At 42.0% G+C, this 20,618-nt stretch overlaps 1 protein-coding gene across 8 annotated transcripts; it reads right to left on the bottom strand.

Moving 5' to 3' along the window:
• Positions 1 to 747: 747 nt before the first annotated feature.
• On the bottom strand, positions 748 to 20,301 carry XAF1 (XIAP associated factor 1). 8 transcript variants are annotated; one of them, XM_034421076.3, is made up of 9 exons: positions 20,266 to 20,301; positions 15,549 to 15,625; positions 14,480 to 14,615; positions 11,732 to 11,788; positions 10,100 to 10,295; positions 5,112 to 5,179; positions 3,409 to 3,759; positions 2,998 to 3,064; positions 748 to 913 (listed from the first exon to the last, which is right to left on the bottom strand). In XM_034421076.3, exons 2-9 carry the CDS (start codon positions 15,614 to 15,616, stop codon positions 870 to 872), a joined length of 987 nt encoding a protein of 328 aa, XP_034276967.1. In that variant the 5' UTR covers positions 15,617 to 15,625; positions 20,266 to 20,301; the 3' UTR covers positions 748 to 869. The 8 variants fall into 8 exon arrangements, with proteins under 8 accessions (XP_034276967.1, XP_034276966.1, XP_087739507.1 ...); XM_034421075.3 differs by lacking the exon at positions 20,266 to 20,301 and adding an exon at positions 20,068 to 20,257; XM_087883381.1 differs by lacking the exon at positions 20,266 to 20,301 and adding an exon at positions 19,128 to 19,222.
• Between the last annotated feature and the right edge of the window lie 317 nt (positions 20,302 to 20,618).

Consider the following 20,618-nt stretch of genomic DNA (forward strand, 5'->3'; position numbering starts at 1 on the left):
AAAACCCCTGCATAATTCTCTGCAATGTTGTGTGACTCCTAATACTTGGGCTAATTTTTAAAATGTGGATATTGCGTAGGCAATGACTCCCATAGCTTATACAGGTAGTCCTCAACTAATGACCACAAGTGGGACCAGAATTTTTGTTACAGGGCAAGGCAGTCGTTAAGTGAGTCACACCTGATTTTATGACTCTTTCCCCCCCCATGGCGATTAAGTGAATCCCTGCAGTTGTTAAGCGAATCGTGCAGTCGTTAAGCAAATTCGGCTTACCCCGCTGGCTTTGCTTGTTGGAAGCCAGCTGGGCAAGTTGCCAATGGGGACCACATGATCCTGGGATGCTGCCACTGTTGTAAATACATGCCAGTTGCCAAGTGCCTCAATTTTGATCACGTGACTGTGGTGATGCAGCAACAGTTGTAAGTGTGAGGACTGTAAGTCCGTTTTTTCAGTGCTGCTGTAACTTTGAACATTAAGCCTAAGGTTCTAAGTTGAGGACTACCTGTATATACTTTTAAGTTCTGGGTTCCAGCAAACCCATATTTTCTTCCTGGGCCAATCAAGTTTCTCTTCAAAGACCAACAGATTTTTCCTTGAGAAGAGAAATGCAGGACTTGCCCTTGATCTGCAGTGCTTCTGATGCAGCGTCTTTTGCACGTGCCATTCAGCTGCGATAGACCTCATCGATCCTTTTGCATTCCAAAGACTCTTGGTTGTAAACTCGCAAATGGTGCTTATGGCTCAGTCTTGGTTGTGAACTGTAGCTCTTTTATTCTTAAAAAGGCAGATCAGGGTATTGTATTGCAAGGCACTTTACTGAACCCGATCCTGCTGGAAACGAAAAGGGCCAGTTCAGCCGCTGAGGAAGGTCATTGCCAGCTACTTCCTTCTGGTGAGCTTTGCACGGATTCTCCTGCGATACAAAACAGGGAAAGAGAATATACTTTGGAACATGGTAGAGGACATCAGGGGACAATAGCTTTGGGGTGGGGAAGGGGAAAAATCTCAGGGGAAAGGGAATCATCTCCTCCTTGGCTCTTAGGACGACTGCCCCATGCACAAATTCATATTCTAAATGCATGCAAATTAAAGGTCTTAACCTCTGCGGTTTATATGTTTATTTAAGGCCAGTGCTTGAGGTTGGTGGTACCACTGCAACCTGCCCCATTTGTCCACTTAACAGAATAACAAGAGTTGGAAGGTGTTCTAATCCAAACCCCTGCTCAAGCAGTGGTGCTTGATGGCTAGCCTTTTTGCCATCGCGTGCCAGGAGCGGGGTGGGGGGCGTTTTCGCCCTCCCCAGACTCCTAGAAAGGCTCTGGAGGCTGGGGACAGCAAAAAACGGGATTTCCAGTCCCACTGGAAGTTGGCAAACGGGCTGTTTCCAGCCTCCGGAGAGCCTCCAGGGGTGGGTGGGGAAGGCTGTTTTTGCCCTCCCCAGATTCCTAGAAAGGCCCTGGAGGCTGGGGAGAGAGAAAAACGGGCCTTCCCCACCACCCCCCAAAGTCCTCCGGAGGCAGGAAACAGCCTGTTTCCCTACGCGCGCTGGAGCTGAGTTCACATGCCCACCGATACGGCTACGTGTGCCACCTGTGGCTCGCGTGCCATAGGTTCGCCATCACGACCCTATACCATTCCAGACAAGTGGCTGTCCAGATTCTTCTTAAAGCCTTCTAGTAATGGAGCACTCACAACTTCTGAAGCAGTGGTGGGGTTCGGACCAGTTCGGGAAAACCAGTAGTAGTGACCTGTGGGTCCCTGCAGCATTATGCGATCCTATTTATTTATTTATTTATTTATTTATTTATTTATTTATTGGTTCGATTTATATGCTGCCCTTTTCTGGAGACTCAGGGCGGCTTACAATGCGTTAAGCAATAGCCTTCATACTTTTGAATATATCTGCTTAGTAGGGCTTTCGCCCCCCCCCAGCGGTGTTCTTTTTTAGCCACGTTTTCTAAGCTGTGCGCAAGCGTGGAAGCAAAGCGAGAGTGTGCCCGCACACTCACATTTTCGCTGCTGGGCGAGCTGGTTGTTAAATTATGTGAAGCCCACCTCTGTTCTGGAGCTAAGGTGTTCCACTGGTTAATTGTCCTCACTGATAGGAAGTTTCTCCTCAATTCTAGGTTGCTTTTCTCCTTGATTAATTTTATTAGCCCAGGATACCCTCCTGTCATCTGGTACAACTGGAGCCTCCAGTGGAAGTATTTTGCACGAGGAGCTTAGTTAGGTATAAATTCCATCCTGTCACCACCACAGGACCATTTTCAAATAGGGGTCGACCATAGGTGGCCCATATGCCTCTCAAAACTGCTGAATGAAACAGATGCTCCACCTCCTCCCAGTCTTCAAGCAGCTGTTTTATTTGGAAGAAGACCAGGCTGGCTCCATAGGAGAACAAGGAGGTCTGGAGAGGCACAGAAGGAAGGCACCTGTCGAGAGGCTGGGGACGGAAGTCAATATGGCAACCCCGTACGCTTTTTTAAATTCATTATTCCTGGAGAAACAAACGAGTTGCTTCCTTAGGAGCCAAGGTGGCGCAGTGGTTAGAGTGCAGTACTGCAGGCTACTTCAGCTGACCACTAGCTACAGTTCAGCAGATTGAATCTCACCGGCTCAAGGTTGACTCAGCCTTCCATCCTTCTGAGGTGGATAAAATGAGGAACCAGATTGTTGGAGGCAATATGCTGACTTTGTAAACCGCTTAGAGAGGGCTGTAAAAGCACTATGAAGCGGTATATAAGTCTAAGTGCTATTGCTATTTAACCCCTGTTGTCATTCCAGTGGTGGCAGGACAGAGAAGCAGATGCTGCTGTCTCATTCTGAATCTCTAGCAGTGCAGAAACATGGCAAGTACTTGAGTGGAATAGTGCAGCCTTTTTGAACAGGTGGAGATACTTTCAACATTTGTGTGATGTTCCCCATTTTAAAAAAAGCATGAAGTGGTTTAAATAATCCCTAGGCAGGGAAGGAGCAAACCAGAAATTATAACAGTACCTTCTTTTTCTAAAAATCGTGGGCTCTGTCGAATTGCTTGTAGGGAAGCTGCCCGCTGGCACTTTTTCTGAAATAGGAATGAAATCGGGATTTCATGCGTGACCTGGGGACATTTCTGCTGTTGCAACCTTTCTCTTTTTGTTGAAATGTCCTTTTTAAAGGCATTGTAGAGAAATTCAATTTCAAAAAGCTCACTAAACTTGAATAATTTTCTTTGGTCAACATTTCCCTTCTCCCGCCATTTTCTAAATATAGAGCTTAATAGCCTGTTATGGCTAGGATTTCAGATTTTGTTTAGCAGCAAATGCCTTCCCCATGAGGAGGAGATCCCACTGCAGAAGTTTTAGATAATACCCCCTCCTCCAAATGGCTCCCTTATTGCCTCATTCCCCTAGGCTTCATCTTCCTCACCTCATGCTTCTGTAGGGTTGGGCTTGGAAGGAGGATGTTGCACTGGGAACATGTCACCAGCTGGTCATACATGTCATTGTGGGCCTGAGGCCCAGTGGAGGTCAGGATGGAGGCAAAGGCCTGGCAGCCAGATGCCTTTTTGCTTCTTGGAGACCTCAGAGATATTTTTTCGATAGAAGGCAGTTCTCTGTCCCTCCTCTTGGGCCGCACATCTTTCTCAGCCTTCATCTTCCAAGTAGGGGAAGAAGGAGCTGGAGTTGGAAGGCTCTGTAGAGATGGAGGAGACCGTGATCTTGCGGCAGAATGGGTGTCGAGAGCCCCCAGGAGCTGGGGAGATGAACTGCATTCATTCTGTGGGTGAGATAAAAGGAAAGGTTTCAAAGAAGGCTTGGTTAATTAGGCTGAGTAGCCATCATAAAAGTGGACAGGATAACCCAGTGGTAAAATCCAAATTTGTTTACTACCGGTTCTGTGGGCGTGGCTTGGTGGGTGTGGTGTGGCTTGGTGGGCGTGGCAGGAGAAGGATCCTGCAAAATCCCCATTCCCTCCCCACTCCAAGGGAAGGATACTACAAAATCCCCATTCCCTCCCCACTCTGGGGCCAGCCAGAGGTGGTATGCCAGTTCTCCGAACTACTCAAAATTTCCGCTACTGGTTCTCCAGAACCTGTCAGAACCAGCTGGATTTCTCCCCTGGGTGGGATAACCCATAAATTAATTGTCCCAAGACACAGAGACAAATTATTTTGCTTTCTGGTAAAACATCTTCATCCTTTTCACCTAGCTGGGTGAGAAGGATTTCCCTTTCTTCATGGCCAGCCCCACATTTCCAGAATTGGCCCTGACCCACAACAAAGGCCAAAGCTCAGTGGTCTGAATCCAGGCAGTCCTGGGTTCAAATATCAATATTCCAATTGTAGGGATAAAAGGTGAAGGGAAGATTTTTTTTCTCTTCTGCCCCATACTTTTTTCTTCTAGTTTTTGAAGTTCTTTTACAATCAGTTTGACTAAGGGTTTGCATTTAAGTTTATTTAAATTGTTGTCTCTTTTCTTTTTCTGATTTTAATTATTAGTAATTTGAAATCTCCCTACAAACCTTTAGTAATTGAGTCAATTGGAAACTTCATCAATCAGATAAAATCAGAAAAGACAAACTAGACCTAAGTGTTTTTGAAAACACATGTAACTCTGTTTGTTTGTTATACTTCTTAATCACCCATTTCCCTCAAAGATCTTAGTTCTTAGATTCATAGTTCTTGAATTCATTTACTGGGCACTTATATTATGAACCATAAATTAAATTTACTGAAGATGCTAGAGTATAAAAAAATTGAACAAGGTTAAAGGCAATCGTGCTTTTCATATCCTGCAAATGCAGCTGCTTCAGCTTTAACTGCTACAGTGAACATGAAAATATAGCTAGTATTTTCATAAAATTACCTGTTCTTTGGCAGTAAAATTAGCATTACTTGGTTGGATACAAAGAGATCAGCTATTCAAAAGTGTGACTGGCAGCTCAAGAGATAGATTATCATCCCCAACAAGTTCCACTCTAACCATGACACAAAAGAACACACCAAGGCTTGGAGTAACCATGCTGGTCTCTTGTGAGTCCACCCATCACTATCAGAATCTCCAGATTTTTGATCACCGGCCACTTCCAGTGCTACAAGCAGGCCAATTTTCGATGGCCAAAATTCTTACCAGATGGTGTAGATATTGATCTGCTGGAAACCAGTTGTTACACTGCTGGCATAAATTTGTTTTGGAACCTAAAGGTGAGAGGTAGAAGACAATAATCAGTCCCAACATTCTGTTCAAAGAGCTGCAAAAAGATTGCAGACTGGTCTGTGCCTCTTCCAACAGCCTCTGATTGGTCAAAATCACCTAGACACAGATTTAGCAAGGGTAGAGAATGAATGAATGAATGAATGAATGAATGAATGAATGAAAGAATGAATGAATCCATCCACCCACCCATCCATCCATCCATCCATCCATCCATTTTGTCCCTCTCTTAAATTTCCTAGGATAAATTGGGAAATATAGAAGCTTAGAAATGGTTGCACAACCCCAGTTTCGGCAAAATCAACAGTATGTTGGACTTCCGGTTTGCTGCTTGTCGCTGCCAGACGTTCCTTTGGGATCGTCAGCTTCCATCGCCTGTCAGAGCCGCCTTCACAACGGAATGGTGGCTCGAAAAAACTCCGTTTCCATGAGGAAACGGAGATAGAGCCGGCAGGGGTGGGTAGAACTCTCTGCGGAGTCCCAAAAGTTTTTTCTTTACTTTTGGGACGGAGCGGATGAGATGCCCCGTATCCCCAGCCGCTGCTCCGGGCTTTGGGAGACCTCTGCTGATGCAGAGCCAGGCGTCAAAAGTAAGCCTGCAAATTTAACAGACTACTCAAAGAAAAAGTGAGCTGGACCTGTAATACTGAACCGCAAGTATCTTACTGATTTTTTAAAAGAAATTACTTAAGAGAGAGGAGGAAAAGAAAGAGGAAAAAAAGCCTTTTAAAATGGCGTTGGCTGGAGGAGAGGCTGAAAGGGAAAGTCCTTCCGTTTTTTATTACTACAATGTAGCGGAATAAATACCACTGGCTACATTTGTAGACAAAACTTCGCTCCTGTGTTTTTTTTCTCTTTTTCTCTCCCTTGGAGACCTGATATTGTTGTTGATTGGAAAGAAGTCTTTCTTGCTTTTTTTTTAACAAAGTCTGCCTGGGCGGAAACATGGCACTGAGACTCATAAAGCCAGATAAACAAGAAGGGGGGGGGGATTCCCCCACCAACAACTTAAAGGAACAAGTCTTAACTCTTCAGTCTGAGAAACCTGATTTTAATATAATAGAATTTTTTATAGAAGAGATTGAAAGAAGGGAGGAGATTGTGAATCAGCAATTTGAAAAATTTAAGCAGGAAATTAAAGAATTGGTGAAATCTAAGTTTGATTTTTTGGAGAAAAAATTCTCAAAAATGGCTAATGGTTTTACAGAATTTATGATGCAGTTGGACACAAATACTAATGTACTAGAGTCTAAAATGGAAGGAATTCAAGATAAATTGGACAATAGAATCCAAAAAATTGAAAATGACTTGATAAACATTCAGGATAATAGCTTAGAAGAAAAACCTAAAATGAATGCTGATCAAAAGTATGGTAATGCAGAAAATCTGCAACAGAAGATTGAAAAAGAGATTTTAATGGTACAATATAATTTCACAGAATATGCGATAAGATTAAGAGGTTTGCAGGAAAATAATAGAGATGATTTAAGGAAAATATCTTCTGAATTTCTAGCTGGGATTCTAAAGGTTCAACCTGATGAAGTGTTTTGTAGGATTGACAGAGTTTATCGAATCAACTCTTGGATTGCCAAGCAAAGGCAATTGCCTAGAGATGTGGTGATTTATTTTACAGATAAAGAATTTAGGAATAACATCGTGCAAAATTCCTTCAATTCTAAGTTGCAATTGCATGGAAGAAAGATTTGGATTTACAAGGAACTCCCACCTAAGATATTGATGGAAAGGAAGAAATTTGGTTTTTTGGTGAATGAGTTAAAAAAGAGAAATATCTCATTCAGGTGGGACGCCCCAGTTGGTATTATATTTAGATATCAAGGAGAAAGATATCAGCTAAACACTGTTGAAAGAGCGGAAGAATTTTATCAAATAGGTTGAAAATGAACTTAACATCTTCAGGTATAATACAGGATAAGCAGAAGGAGCCGGAAATAAAGGTAAAATATCGAAATATAGAGACTGTACCAGATGAATTGCCTTTGGATTCATTGGATACCCCAGCTGGACTATCTACAAATCTGAGAGAAGTGGCATCTAACCTTAATGTGATGACTTATCAAGGCAAGGATAAGCATGGAAACCAATTAGGGGAAATACAAGGGATAAAAAAGAAATATGAGATACAAAAACAAAACCAACAAGACCAATCTACAAAGCAGAACAAAATCTGACCAGATGATATACAATTTGTAGAAAAGAAACCAGGATGGAAACCAAACCCACAAAAAGTAAAGAAAAAAAGAAATAGGTGGCATAAAAATAGAAATTTCTAAATCAGGCAACAGTGAAGCCAGTGACTTTAAAATATGAATGATTATGTGTAAACACAGAAGAGGCGACGTATTGGTTAATATCATCCTGAAGATTGTGGCAGATCTCTGCATGGCTGTAATTTGGGGACGTGAAATGAGCCTTAAACTGATGGATTTGAATTATCCATTTTGGAATTTTTTTTTTTTGTGTTGATAAATATATTATATTATCTTGAATTACAAGGCAAGAGAATTATGCTGGGGCATGCAGAAGATCGGGTTGTTACCCACTACGATGACGGGAATTAATAATCCTGATGAAACCCACAATTATTACTATATGGAATATAATTATAATGTCACTCGGGTGGTTGTTTTTACTTTTATATATATAAGAAGATATTTACTACTGATGATTGAAGATCTTGAATAAACTGTTGCACCAGCAAGTTATGTTACCCGATTATGGATGTTGGTTCTACCAATCCAGTGGAAAGACCTTAAAGAAGATACTATATGGATTATAAATTTAAAGTTATTGTCTTTTCTTTTTTTTTATTTAGATATAATGGAAAATATAGACATATATTTTTAAGTAGTGTGGGCAGTGAATCAAAGATATTAAGAAATGTTGTGTATGGTAATTTTGCTTGATAGTGGGTGAATAAGTTAGTTAGTAGATTGATTAGTCTAAGAAAAGGGATTTTTAAGTGATATATTTAGGGGAGTGGAGGAAATGGATAGAGTGGAATAAATGTTAAACTAGATTTGATGGGGAAGGCTGCTTTGAAATGTTATAGTAATATACATAGAAGATTAAATGTTAAAGTAGGACTTATTGTATAGTTTTAAAGTGGAGAAGTTATTTTATAATGTCATAGTATAATGTCTTTTTTTTCCCTTTTTTTTCCTTTCTTTTCTCTTTTCTCTTTTCTGAAATGTATGGATAAAGGGGGATGTTATAATATTAATAATATTTTTAGTAAGTAAAGGTCAATATCTAGAGGAGGGAGTAAGTAATCTGTTATGAATTAGGTTTTTTTTGTTATGAAGAAGTCACAGGGGGGGATGGGTGGGGTGGGGAGGGGGGGTTAGGGAGGGGGAGGGAGAGGGGGGGAAAAAAGGGGGAAAATCTGTATTTGAAAACTTTTTCAATAAAAAAAAACAGTATGTTCACAAAGCAAGTTAAATCCTTGATCAACTATTAACTTTCATCTAGACACAGAGAAAACACTAAACCTTAGCAAGACACAATGTTGCATTCATGCAACATTTGAGCAACTAAAACAATCATATCAATACACTAACATCACACAACAGGCTAAGGCAATGATTAATAGGGCACCTGCACTATAGCCAGTCAAATCAGTTAACACAACTTGATTCCCAGAATTTTTAAAAATAACTCTAGGTAAAGGAGGGGAAAATTTAAATATGGTGCTAAGAGGTCAGTTAATAGTGTAGTTGGCAGCTACTAGTAGAAAACAAGCTGCCCGGACTGTCTTTCACTCCTAAGCAAGGAACAAGATGTGCTTTCATGGAGTCTGAGCATGCAAAGTGATGCCAGTGTGCAAGCCATGCTCTACAACAGTGTCACAATACAGGAATTGAACGGAAGGGGTTGTGCAGTGATGTCACTGATGGGTAGGGATGGCTAGACTTTGCCCTGCTTTGCTACAGACAACCCCGTGGATATTCTAAACTACAAATTATTCTACCACATTTCAACCTTCCCTAAATACTTACAATTTCTTTAATCCTTGTTCTAGCTTTCAATAAGGAATGTGGCATTCCTGGGGATCTTAGTTTTTATTCTGCCCCAGGGCCGGATTTAGATGAAAAGAGGCCCTAGGCTATTCCACTTATGAGGCCCTTTCACCTATAATGAAAGTGTAATTTTAATTTTGCTAACAATTTGAATGTAGGCCCCTCTTGATCTTGAGGCCCTAGGCTGAAGCCTAGTTAGCCTATAGGAAAATCCGCCCCTGTTCTGCCCCCTTCCAACTGCTAAATGTCTAATCTAAGAACAGAGAATAAGCTTATGTATTTGATTGAGTGATTACCAGCATTTATTTACTACCGGTAGTGGAGACAGTTCTTCCTGTGAACTGTCAGAGCAAGCCAGGATCTATGGTAAATCAAAAACATGGGTTCCTGTTGGTGGCTTGAATTCAGCAGGAACCCATGTTAGAAGATGTGCTTTCAAACATTAGGAGAGTGCTGAGTGAGTTCTGAGCGACAATGTCATGTGTCCCATTTAAAAAAAAAAGACTATCTTCATTATGTGACACTTTGGATGCAAATTATAGGCTCAGCACAGCTGTCAGCAAATGCTAACAGATGTTCATTATCTCTGCGGTAAAAGCTAGATTCAGAAATACATGAGGATAGGAATGCCTGACTTCTGTCTAAACTACATTTTGAAGAGAGGAAGTCGCAAGAGAGAAAGAGAGATGGGGAAGGTTTGATCTTTCATTTCACAAATCACAGGCCAGGGGGAAAACAGCCACAGCTCCTAGATGGAAAAAGATGGGGCAATCTCCATCAATTCCCAGGTTGCATTTCAAAAGGGCATTGATGGGGAGGGAGAATGGACAAAGCTAGCAAAGATACCTACAGGTGTGCGAAACTCACCAGGGGCCCTCAGCCTGTTGCCTGTTTGGCAGGTGAGCTTGTGCCCCTCTTGGGCTTTGTGCATAACGTATTTGCCACAATCCCAACACATGGTGGTGCGACTGCCACAAGCATCCAGGTGAGATTGCAGTTTATGGAATGGTAGCTCCAGCTCGCAGAAGTGGCATTTAACTGAGCGCTCTTGGCAGTCTTCGGCCTGCAGGGGTGGGAAGAACAAAGGACCCGAAGTTCAGTTTTTGCAGTTGTGTTTAAGGCCTCAGAACTTGCAGAAGGAAGAACCTTGGACAGTCGGAATTAGCCATGGAGCACAGGAAGCGTGTGGATGACATCTTGCCTTGTATGATGTCTTCAGTGGTGAAATCCAATTTTTTTTTACTACCGGTTCTGTGGGCGTGGCTTGGTGGGCATGGCAGGGGAAGGATACTGCAAAATCTCCATTCCCACCCCACTCCAGGGGAAGGATATTACAAAATCCCCATTCCCTCTCCACTCCTGGGGGAAGGATATTGCAAAAATCTCTATTCTCACCCAACTTTGGGGCCAACCAGAGGTGGTTTTTGCCAGTTCTCCGAACTACTCAAAATTTCCACTACCGGTTCTCCAGAACCTGTCAGAACCTGCTGGATTTCACTCCTGGATGTCTTGTACAAAAAGTCCTGTATTTTTATCCCACCTCTATTACTTTTATACTAACTCAAGGCAATGACCATGCATAATAGTCCTTTCTCCTCCTATTTTCCCCACAGCAAGCACCTTGGGAGGTAGCTTGGGCTGAGAGTGACCGGCCAAAAGTCACCCGGATGGCTTTCATGCCCAAGGTGTGACAAGAACTCATGGTATTTATAAAAATGCCTCTCTGACGATCCCAGCTGAGTTTCCTGATCGGCAGAGGCTTTTCAAAGCATTAGAAAAAAATGCTTTGAAAAGTTTAAAAAAAAAAAAAGTTGGCCACGCCCACCCAGTCACATTACCCCCCCACCAAGCCACGCCCATAGAACCGTTAGAAGAAATCTCCTTCTAGGTTCTGCTCCAAGTGGGGAAAAAGACACTGGAGACATGGAGACTGCTTGGAAAGATGGTTTAATGGTGGACAGGATCACATGGCTTGAGTTCCTGAACAGAAAAGGGCAGATACAGCGAGTTTTTCAGGTTTTATGCTCTCTCTGGCTTTGAACTTCCTGGGGCCCAGAAAGAGTACTCTGATTGGTTGTCAGACTCCCAGGGGGTGGGGGTCTTGCTGGCTGATGATCACATGTGCTTCCCAGGTCACATGTGGTGAGTTTCTGCTGCTATTGTGTAGAGGGCTAATCCTATCTTTGTTGGATCTTTGGCAATTCCTACTATGGCTCCGTCTGAAGGAGATAGATCTTTGTTATGTAGAATAGACTGGCCCAGGCCTTAATGGACCATTGACAAAGGGTGGGGGCAGGAAGATGGGAGCTGCTTCAAAACATGCTTATCCATTTCTCATCCAGGGAAATATAATATTCTGCCTTTTTCATATTTCCTAAAATATTTCACTCTTCCAGGAAAGGGTGGGTGCTAACTTCCTACAGAACCGGTAGTAACAAATTTTACATTTCACCCCTGCTACAAACCTTGTGCAAAGGGAGGGACAGATGTCTACCTTACCTCATGGTGCTCCAGCAGATACTGTTGCATCATCTGGTGACAGAGCGTGCATCTGACCTGGAAGAGGGAAAGGGAGGATGGAAAACAGGCAATCAGTTGCTTTACCCAAAGAAAACAACCACCCACTGGAAGTCAGGACACAGCACTGATCTGCTCCAAAGATGTTGAGGTTTTGCCAAAGAGCATGTCTGATTTGGTAAACTTTTAATTGGTTGCCTGCAATGTTACAACTCATTGATGGATGTACATGCATGTTTTGGAGATGATCATGGAAAGCAGCGGTGAAATGCACTTACCTTCGCTACCGGTTTGGGAGTGTGAGTGTGCATGCCTCTTCTGCACATGTGCAGAGCCTTCTGTGCATGTGTAGAGGGTCAAAAATGGGATGTAATGATATCCCGGCGAGTGGGTGGAGCCTCCCGCCGCTGGCGCTACCGGTTCACGCAAGTTGGATAGATTTGGTTGCATTTCACCACTGATGGACAGGCAAGGTATATGAAGGTTAATTTTAGTCAAATTAGCTTTATAAATGAAAGGTGAAGAGCCTTCTTTCTAGATTGGATTTAGGAAGAATAGGGCTAGGTGAAGGTGTTCCAGTCAATTACTTATTGATTTTCAGGGTCAACCTCAAGGTTAATAAACCACTGCAAATATGCATCTATAGAAAGTCATGTCCATTTCAACACTGTCTCCCCTCCACAATCTTTCAGAAGACTATCCATCATTGTATTCTGAGCTCTGGTGCTCAGAATAAGGAGTGTGAATATCTCTTTCTCACCTCGAATTCTGTAAAACCTACAGCACAGGGGTGAAATGCTCCAGGTTCGGACCAGATCGCCCAATCTGGTAGCGATGGAGGCGAGTGGTTCGGAGAACTGGTAGCAAAAATTCCTGCCCACCCCCCCATTGCCCAGCTGAGCCGCACAATCATCAGAGGCTATTTTTTTTATTTTTTAAAAGCATTTTTTCTACAACCTCTTTGGCTGAAAAATGCTTTTAAAAGTAAAAAAAAAAAGCCTCTGATAATTGCGTGGCTCAGCTGGGATCATCAAAGGCTTCTAAAAGCCTTTTTTCTACAACCTCTTCGGCTGAAGAGGTTATAGAAAAAATGTTTTTAAAAGAAAAAAAAGCCTCTGTCGATCAGGTAAGTCAGCTGGGATCCTCAGAGGCTTTAAAAGCATTTTTTTTACAACCTCTTCAGCTGAAGAGGTTGTAGAAAAAATGGTTTTAAAAGTAAATTAAAAAAAAGTTGACCACACCCACTCAGTCGTATTACCCACCACCACCACCACCAAGCCACGCCCACAGAACCGGTAGTAACAAATTTTACATTTCACCACTGCCGCAGCAGTGATAGTCCATTACTCCACCCCACCCACAAAAGAAATTATTCCAATAGTCAACCAGTGTCAATGTTCGTTCAGCGGGAAGTCAAGAGCAAAACTGGCAAAACTGTTGCAGGGAGACATGTGGTGGGGTTGGAGGTTAGAGTGTTAAATCTATCAAGCCAGCCCTGCTGTTACAGGACCCGAAGCTCAAAAGTTGCATAGAAAGAACTCTTCCTTTCATTGGCGAAATGGTGGCCCAGCATCCCCCAAAACAATGCAAAACTCTAAGCTGTTTCACATAATAATTCATGATAACCATTTGTTTAGCAACCATTCAAAGTTACAACAGACTTGGAAAAAAAATCACTTACAACTGGTCCTCACACTACCATCTCAGCATCCCCACTGATCAAAATTCAGGCCGGCTTGGCAACCGGCATGTAACATAAACTCTCATCATACCATTTTCCTGTTGCACCTTAGATACAGCAGCCCACGGATTGCCACCTGTCAAAGGTTAGCAAAAGACGCTGAGCTTGTCGATCAGAAAGGTCGGCAGTTCGGCGGTTCAAATCCCTAGCGCCGCATAACTGAGTCAGGAGATTCAGGCAGCTCAAATGAGTGCAAAGATTTATTGCAAGCTTAAGCTCTCTACAAGAATCTGACCTACTAACGGCCAAGGAAAATGAGCGGGAATTAAGAGGCATTCAAGGTGGACTGGACTTAGATTTCTTGCAAGCGTGCAGGGACTCATGACTTATGACATGTTGGACCCTTCCCTTGGGCTCTGCCTGGTCATCTCCTACAATAATTTCTTTTTTTAGGACTATTGGAACAAGACATTCAAGACATAACCCCCCCCCCTTTTTGAGATGTTCGATTTTTAATTGTTTATGGGTTTTAGTCGGAATTTTAAATTTAGGCCAAAGTTGTGTAATTCTTTCAACAAATTTTAAATTTTGTATTGGGATGTTTTTATTTTGGCTGTGCACCACCCTGAGTCCAGTAGGGCAATATACAAATTTAATAAAATAAATAAATAAATAATAAGACTAGGGCTGGGATGTGTATGTGTGTGGCGCAGTGGCTAAGATGCTGAGCTTGTCGATCAAAAGGTTGGCAGTTCAGCAGTTCGAATCCCTAGTGCTGCGTAACACGGTGAGCTCCCATTACTTGTCCCAGCTTCTGCCAACCTAGCAGTTCAAAAGCACGTAAAAAATGCAAGTAGAAAAATAGGGACCACCTTTGGTGGGAAGGTAACAGCGTTCCGTGCACCTTCGGCGTTTAGTCATGCCAGCCACATGACCACGGAATTGTCATCAGACAGCATTGGCTCTTCGGCTTAGAAACTGAGATGAGCACCACCCCCTAGAGTTGGGAACGACTAGCATGTATGTGTGAGGGGAACCTTTACCTTTACCTGTTGGTGGGCCTTGGCAAGATGCTCTTTCATGTCCTTTGAAGCAATCAGTTCCTCACACTTGGGGCAGACAGCAAGAAATCGCATGCAATGAGCTTCATGGAGAGAGAAGTTCACTGCAGCCACATCCCTCTTGCTAGGAAGAAAAGAAAAAAAAATCATCAAAAATTGATGATCTTGGCAAGATGATCAATATGTCTGAAACTTCACTTTGGGTAAAAAGACTGATATAAATAGACCGATTCTTCTTTTTACTCCTTGTAACCCAATGGAATGTTGGAAATAAATCACATACACAGGCTTGGGACTTGCTAATTCTTGAAAAACTGAACAGAAAGGGATATTTGGTATTATGGATCACCAGCAAAAGGAAAAAAAAATGAATTTGAAAATGCACCAGATCCAGCTGAAGCTGTAGAGAAAAATACAGGAAGTCCTTGATTTAGAACAGTTCATTTACTGACCATTCAAAGTTACAATGGCACTGAAAAAAGTGACTTCTGACTTTCGCGTTTATGACCATTGCAGCATCCCTTTGGTCATGATCAAAATCTGGATGCTTGGCAACTGGTTCATATTTATGACGGTTGTAGTGCCCTGGGGTCACATGACCTTCTGACAAGCAAACTCAACGAGGAAGCCAGATTCACTTAATAACCACGTTACTAACTTAACAAGTGCAATGATTCACTTACCAATTCCGTCAAGAAAAATTGTAAACTGGAGCAAAACAGACTTAACAAATGTTTCACTTAGCAACATAAAGTTTGTGCTCTATTGTGGTCATAAGTCAAGGACTATCTGTATATGGCTAGCTAGGGAAGTATGGGAGTTGAAGTCCACATATCTTAAAGTTGCTGAAGTTGAGAAATACTGGGCTAGAGTTTACTGGCAGGGCTTCCCACATCACTCCAACTTCCAAAAACTTTCTCCTTTCTCCAGCCTGCCACCAAGCAGATTCTGGAACAGACAGAAACTACCTTTGCAAAAACCACAAAGCACATTTGCCTCTCTGGCTACTGCTCTGAGCCTATGTGAAAAGTTGAGATTAGCATTGAGGCTTTCCTACCAGTTCTTGCAGATGCGTCTCTCCTCTTCCATTTCTCCGCTCGGACTCGCTCCATCTTTCACTTTCATTTCTGCAATCTGAATCGGCGGAAACGAAACTGAAAACATCTGCCTGCCTGTAGCACATCCCTTTTGCTGCTGCAAAAGAAACTGGACGAACAGCCAGGATTTCTTTTTCCTTCAAAGACAGAATACTTGGGAGCCCCCCACCCCACCCCACCCGGGAGCCCCCCCTCCCCGCCGTCGCCGTCCCCGTCCCGCCAGATCTCCAAACGCCCGCAGCTAAGCGGAATCGACAAAGTGATGAAATGTTTATCTTTGTAAAAATATTTGAAAAATAGTTTTTCAACTTGAGAAGCCACAAGAGGGCAGCAGAGCGCCTCTTTTTAAACCTGCCTATCCCTTCGCAAAGGCCCAGAGCTGCTTAGATCTGCTCTCAGGTTACAGCAGGGAAAGTACCTCAAGCAGCAGGTGGTGGGGACAGACTGGATGAAGCATTCCTCTCATGGGGGCCTACCCAGCCCCCTCTCTTGGAAGAGGAGAGGACAGACGTTTTTGGCCTGTCTTGGGCCACCGAACTAGGCTGCTGCTTTTTGAAACCCTCCTTCATACTGCAGTGCAGTCCTTTGCTTCTATGTGTATAATGGGAAGGTGAGGGGAAAATACCACCAGAAGGAAAATACAATATCATTTTTCCAGGGTTGCTAAGTGTAAGGTCAGCCTTACCCAGCACTTTGGCTTGCAAGAGCGGCGTGCCGTTTCATTTAAAATAATTTTTATTCAATATTTTTCACATTTAAAATCACAGTTACATTTTTACAGCTTTCCGTTATCGGATTTTTTTTTCTTAAATTCATCATATCCTTCAGCTTATTGTATACATATACATTCTTATTTGTTAAGTATTTATTTATCTAATATATACAATATATACATTACTACTACTCTCTAAATATATTTTTTCCTTCTGTTTTAACATTCAGTATACATTGATTTTAGACTTCTTTTCCAGCCAGTTATACCACCTATTCCATGTCTCATAATACACTGTTTCCTCTCTGTCCCTTAATTCCATCGTTAATTTGTTCATTTCTGCGCATTCTAGCACCTTTTTTATAATCATTGTGTTTGTTGGAGTGTGTTGTTGTTTCCAATTTTGGGCAAATGATATTCTGGCTGCCATAAATTCTATGTAGCATAAGGTATCGAATTTCTTTACTCATCTTTCCTTTTATAATACCCAGAAGAAATAATTTGGTTTCATGTCAATTTTTAGTTCAATAATTTCCTCCAACCAGTTTTTAATATTTAACCAATAATCTCTGGCTTTGGGACATGTCCACCACATGTGGTAGACTATGTCCCTTGTTGATTACATTTCTAACAATTTGGTAGGGTTTTTTTGAGACATCTTGGCCAATCTCGCCGGGGGTAAATGCCATCTATAGAACATTTTGTAAATATTGTCTTTGTATGTGGCCAACATCGTCATTTTATAATTTCCCCCCCATAGTTTTTCCCAATGTTCCAATTCTATGTTATACCCAAAATTATTCGCCCAAATTATCATTGTTTCTTTCATGGTTTCCTCCTCCATTTTGAATTTGAGCAGGCAGTTATATGTTTTGGTAATCATTTTTTCGTCAGTCCCTGTTAGAATTTTGTCCATTTCTTGTTGTCGGTTTGAAACCCAAATTGTTCTGAATCTTTTTTATATCTTGTTTGAATCTATAGATAAGGCCACCAATCTATTTTAATTCCCTGTGATATTAGTTCCTGACTGGATTTAAGTTTCCCTTGCCCATCTAGAAGCTCTTTATAGGTTACTATTCTTTTTAAATCAATTAAATTGGGGTAGATCATTGCTTCCATTGTTGATATCCATCTGGGGATTTTTGTGTCTTGGGCCAACGAACTAGGCTGCTGCTTTTTGAAACCCTACTCCATAGTGCAGTCCTTTGCTTCTATGTGTGAAATTGTTATGGAAGGAAGGAATTAAGAGACATCCTTTCGGGGCAGACAGAGTCAGTTTATTATTGCAATAAGGTTCAGCTAGGTATTGCTACCTCAAAATCTGAGCAAAGTAATGAACATGAGATTCCAGTTTTATATAGTTTCAAACAAAGGATTCTGCTAACACAGCAGTTAATGTGGTCATGTACATTTGTTATATTTAATTGACATTTCCTAATTACTAAGTTTCATATTATTCTTTGCCAACAGTCATAATTCTTCTTGTAAATTACTGAAGCATAGATTCAAATTATCTCTTGTTGATATTACATGTGGTCATCCTTTGATCTGTTTTAACCTTCAAACAAATATCTCTATCTCTGATAACTGAGGGGCCCCTCTTGTGAATGTTTCTACTTCAAAGGAATTCTCTGCCTTTCAACTGGATAATTGGCTTCCCTTAAACAAGCACATTTCCTTTCTTACAATACTATGAATAAAGAGGGCCCTTCAGTGATCATTTAGCTGGACCCGCTTACCTACATTATTATGGGAAGGTGAGGGGAAAATACCACCCGTCATTTTTCCAGGGTTGCTAAGTGTAAGGTCCGCCTTACCCAGCACTTTGGGTAAAAGGCAAGACTGGTGTGCCTTTTCGTTTAAAATGACAAGTTCCCTAATGGTTATTCATCTAGATTGGTGTTTCTCAGCTCAGAAACTTTTAAGATGTGTAGACTTCAACTCCTAGAAATCCCTAGTCAGCGGCATGAAGTCCACACATCTTAAAGTTGCTGAGCTGAGAAATACTATTCTCCTATATAAGATTTTCCTTATTTGCAGTTTCTATTGATACAACAGTGCCTGGCAACTCTCAATATTTTGCTTTGATTATGTAATGCTGGCCAAATTGTCTTCCTCCAAGGTGGAAGTAGTCTTACATCGATGAAGCAAGCTGTTTTCCTTCTTAAATCATCCTACACCATTGAATGTAAGATTAATGGTGGATGTTTATCTCTCAGCCTTGATCATTCCTTGGTAGATTCCCTGAGGTAGGTGGGTTCCAATTCTTAATAGGAAGGAAAACACCCAGTGGCTATTCATTAGTCAGTCAGCCTCCTCAAAATATTCTCATCCTTCCTGCTCCCCACAATGAGGAGAATATGTTTTGCTAAGAAGAGGAAGGGTAGGCTACCACTCTCAGGGAAAAAGCCAAGTGATATTAAGAATCTGCAGGTAGCCCTTGACTTAGCAATAGCAATAGCACTTAGACTTATATACCGCTTCATAGTGCTTTACAGCCCTCTCTAAGCAGTTTACAGAGTCAGCATATTGTCCCCAACAATCTGGCTCCTCGTTTTACCGACCTCGGAAAGATGGAAGGCTGAGTCAACCTTGAGCCTGGTAGGATTTGAACTGCCAAATTGCAGGCAGCCAGCAGGCAGAAGAAGTAGCCTGCAGTACTGCACTCTAACCACTGCGCCACTGCAGCTCTTTAGGATGACAATTGGGCTCAGGATTTCTGTTGCTGAGTAAGACAGTTGTTGATGGACTCACAAATGATTTTACAACCTTTCTTTGGGCTTCGTTGTTAAGCAAATCACTATAATTGTTACTGTAAGTGAATCACCTGATTGTTAAGAGAGTTCTGCTTCCTCCATTGATTTCGTTTGTCAGAAGCTAGCTGAGAAGCTTCCAAGTGCTGATCACATGACTGAAGGATGCTGCCTCTGTCTTAAATACAGGTAGTCCTTGACTTACAACCGTTCATGTAGTGACTGTTCAAAGTTACCACAACACTGAACAAAGTGAGTTATGACCATTTTTCACTCTTATGACTGTTGCAGCATCCCCATAGACACATGAGTTACATTCGGATGCTTGACAACAGACTCACATTTATGACGGTTGCAGTATCCCAGCGTCATGTCATCCTTTGTGACCTTCTAACAAGCAAAGTCACTTAACAACCATCACTAATTTAAGAACTGCAGTGATTCACTTAACAAATGTGGCGAGAAAAGTCATAAAATGGGGCAAAACTCACTTAATAAATTTCTCACTTAGCAATATAAATTTTGGGCTCAACTGTGGTCGTAAGTTGAGGACTACCTGTACATGCAGCTTGCCAAGTATCTGAATTTTTAACATATGACCACAGGGATGCTGTAAAGGTCATACAGGCAAGGACTGGTTAATCCCCTGGCCATGGGGATGCTGCAATGGTCATAAGTAGAAGGACCAGTCCCTTTTTTCAGGGCTGTTTTAACTTTGAAAGGTTGCTAAACAAATGCTTGTAAGTCAAGGACTACCTTTATACCAAAGAAAGGTGCTAAGAAATAGAAGAGGCATCATTCTTATATTTCATAACAGACAGGTTTGAAGCTTGTGCAGATCTGTCCTGATACACCTGTTGGCTTTTAAAATCCCAGAAAGCTCTCTGGATTTTTGCTGTGGCTGATCAGTCCTTGCCCTCCCCTTTGAAATGCTAATCATAACCATTGTTCCTAAAAGGAGCTGTGGCTTCCCAAAGATGGACAATTAATCAACTATCTGACAGTGAAAAAGACCTTAGGGCCAGGATGAGATCCTCAGCAGATTTCCTCTACTCTGAAGAGTGGTCTAACTAGGAGAATTACGCCTGTGGGAATTCAGTCCCACAGTGCTGGGATTGCTCAGGCTTTGGGATGCAGCAAGAGCCAAACCTCAGATATTCAGCTAAGGTCACCAAGCAGCTCTTGAGATGTCCCTATTTTTTCTGAACTTACCTTGGGCCCCTTATGATGTCTGGACCAGCCCCAAGAGAGCAAATAATGTTTTTATAGCTCATCACCTTGCCCTCTATCAATGTAACAATGGTTCCTGCTGAGTCAACCAATCGTGGCTCTGGGATTCAACCAGCCTGTCACTCAGCAGCCATTGGAGAGTGGTCTTTTAAAGAGTGGTTCACTTTCTCATGCAATGGTAGAGGAACCTACCAGATCAGGGGTCTCCAACCTTAGCAACTTTAAGACTTGTGGACTTCAACTCCCAGAATTCCTGGGAGTTGAAGTCCACAAGTCTTAAAGTTGCCAAGGTTGGAGATCCCTGTAGCAGGTCATGATCATGGTCCAGTGGTGAA

Source organism: Pantherophis guttatus, chromosome 1 (assembly GCF_059756535.1).
Source record: "Pantherophis guttatus breed Tessera chromosome 1, ASM5975653v1, whole genome shotgun sequence".
NCBI classification, from domain to species: Eukaryota; Metazoa; Chordata; class Lepidosauria; order Squamata; family Colubridae; genus Pantherophis; species Pantherophis guttatus.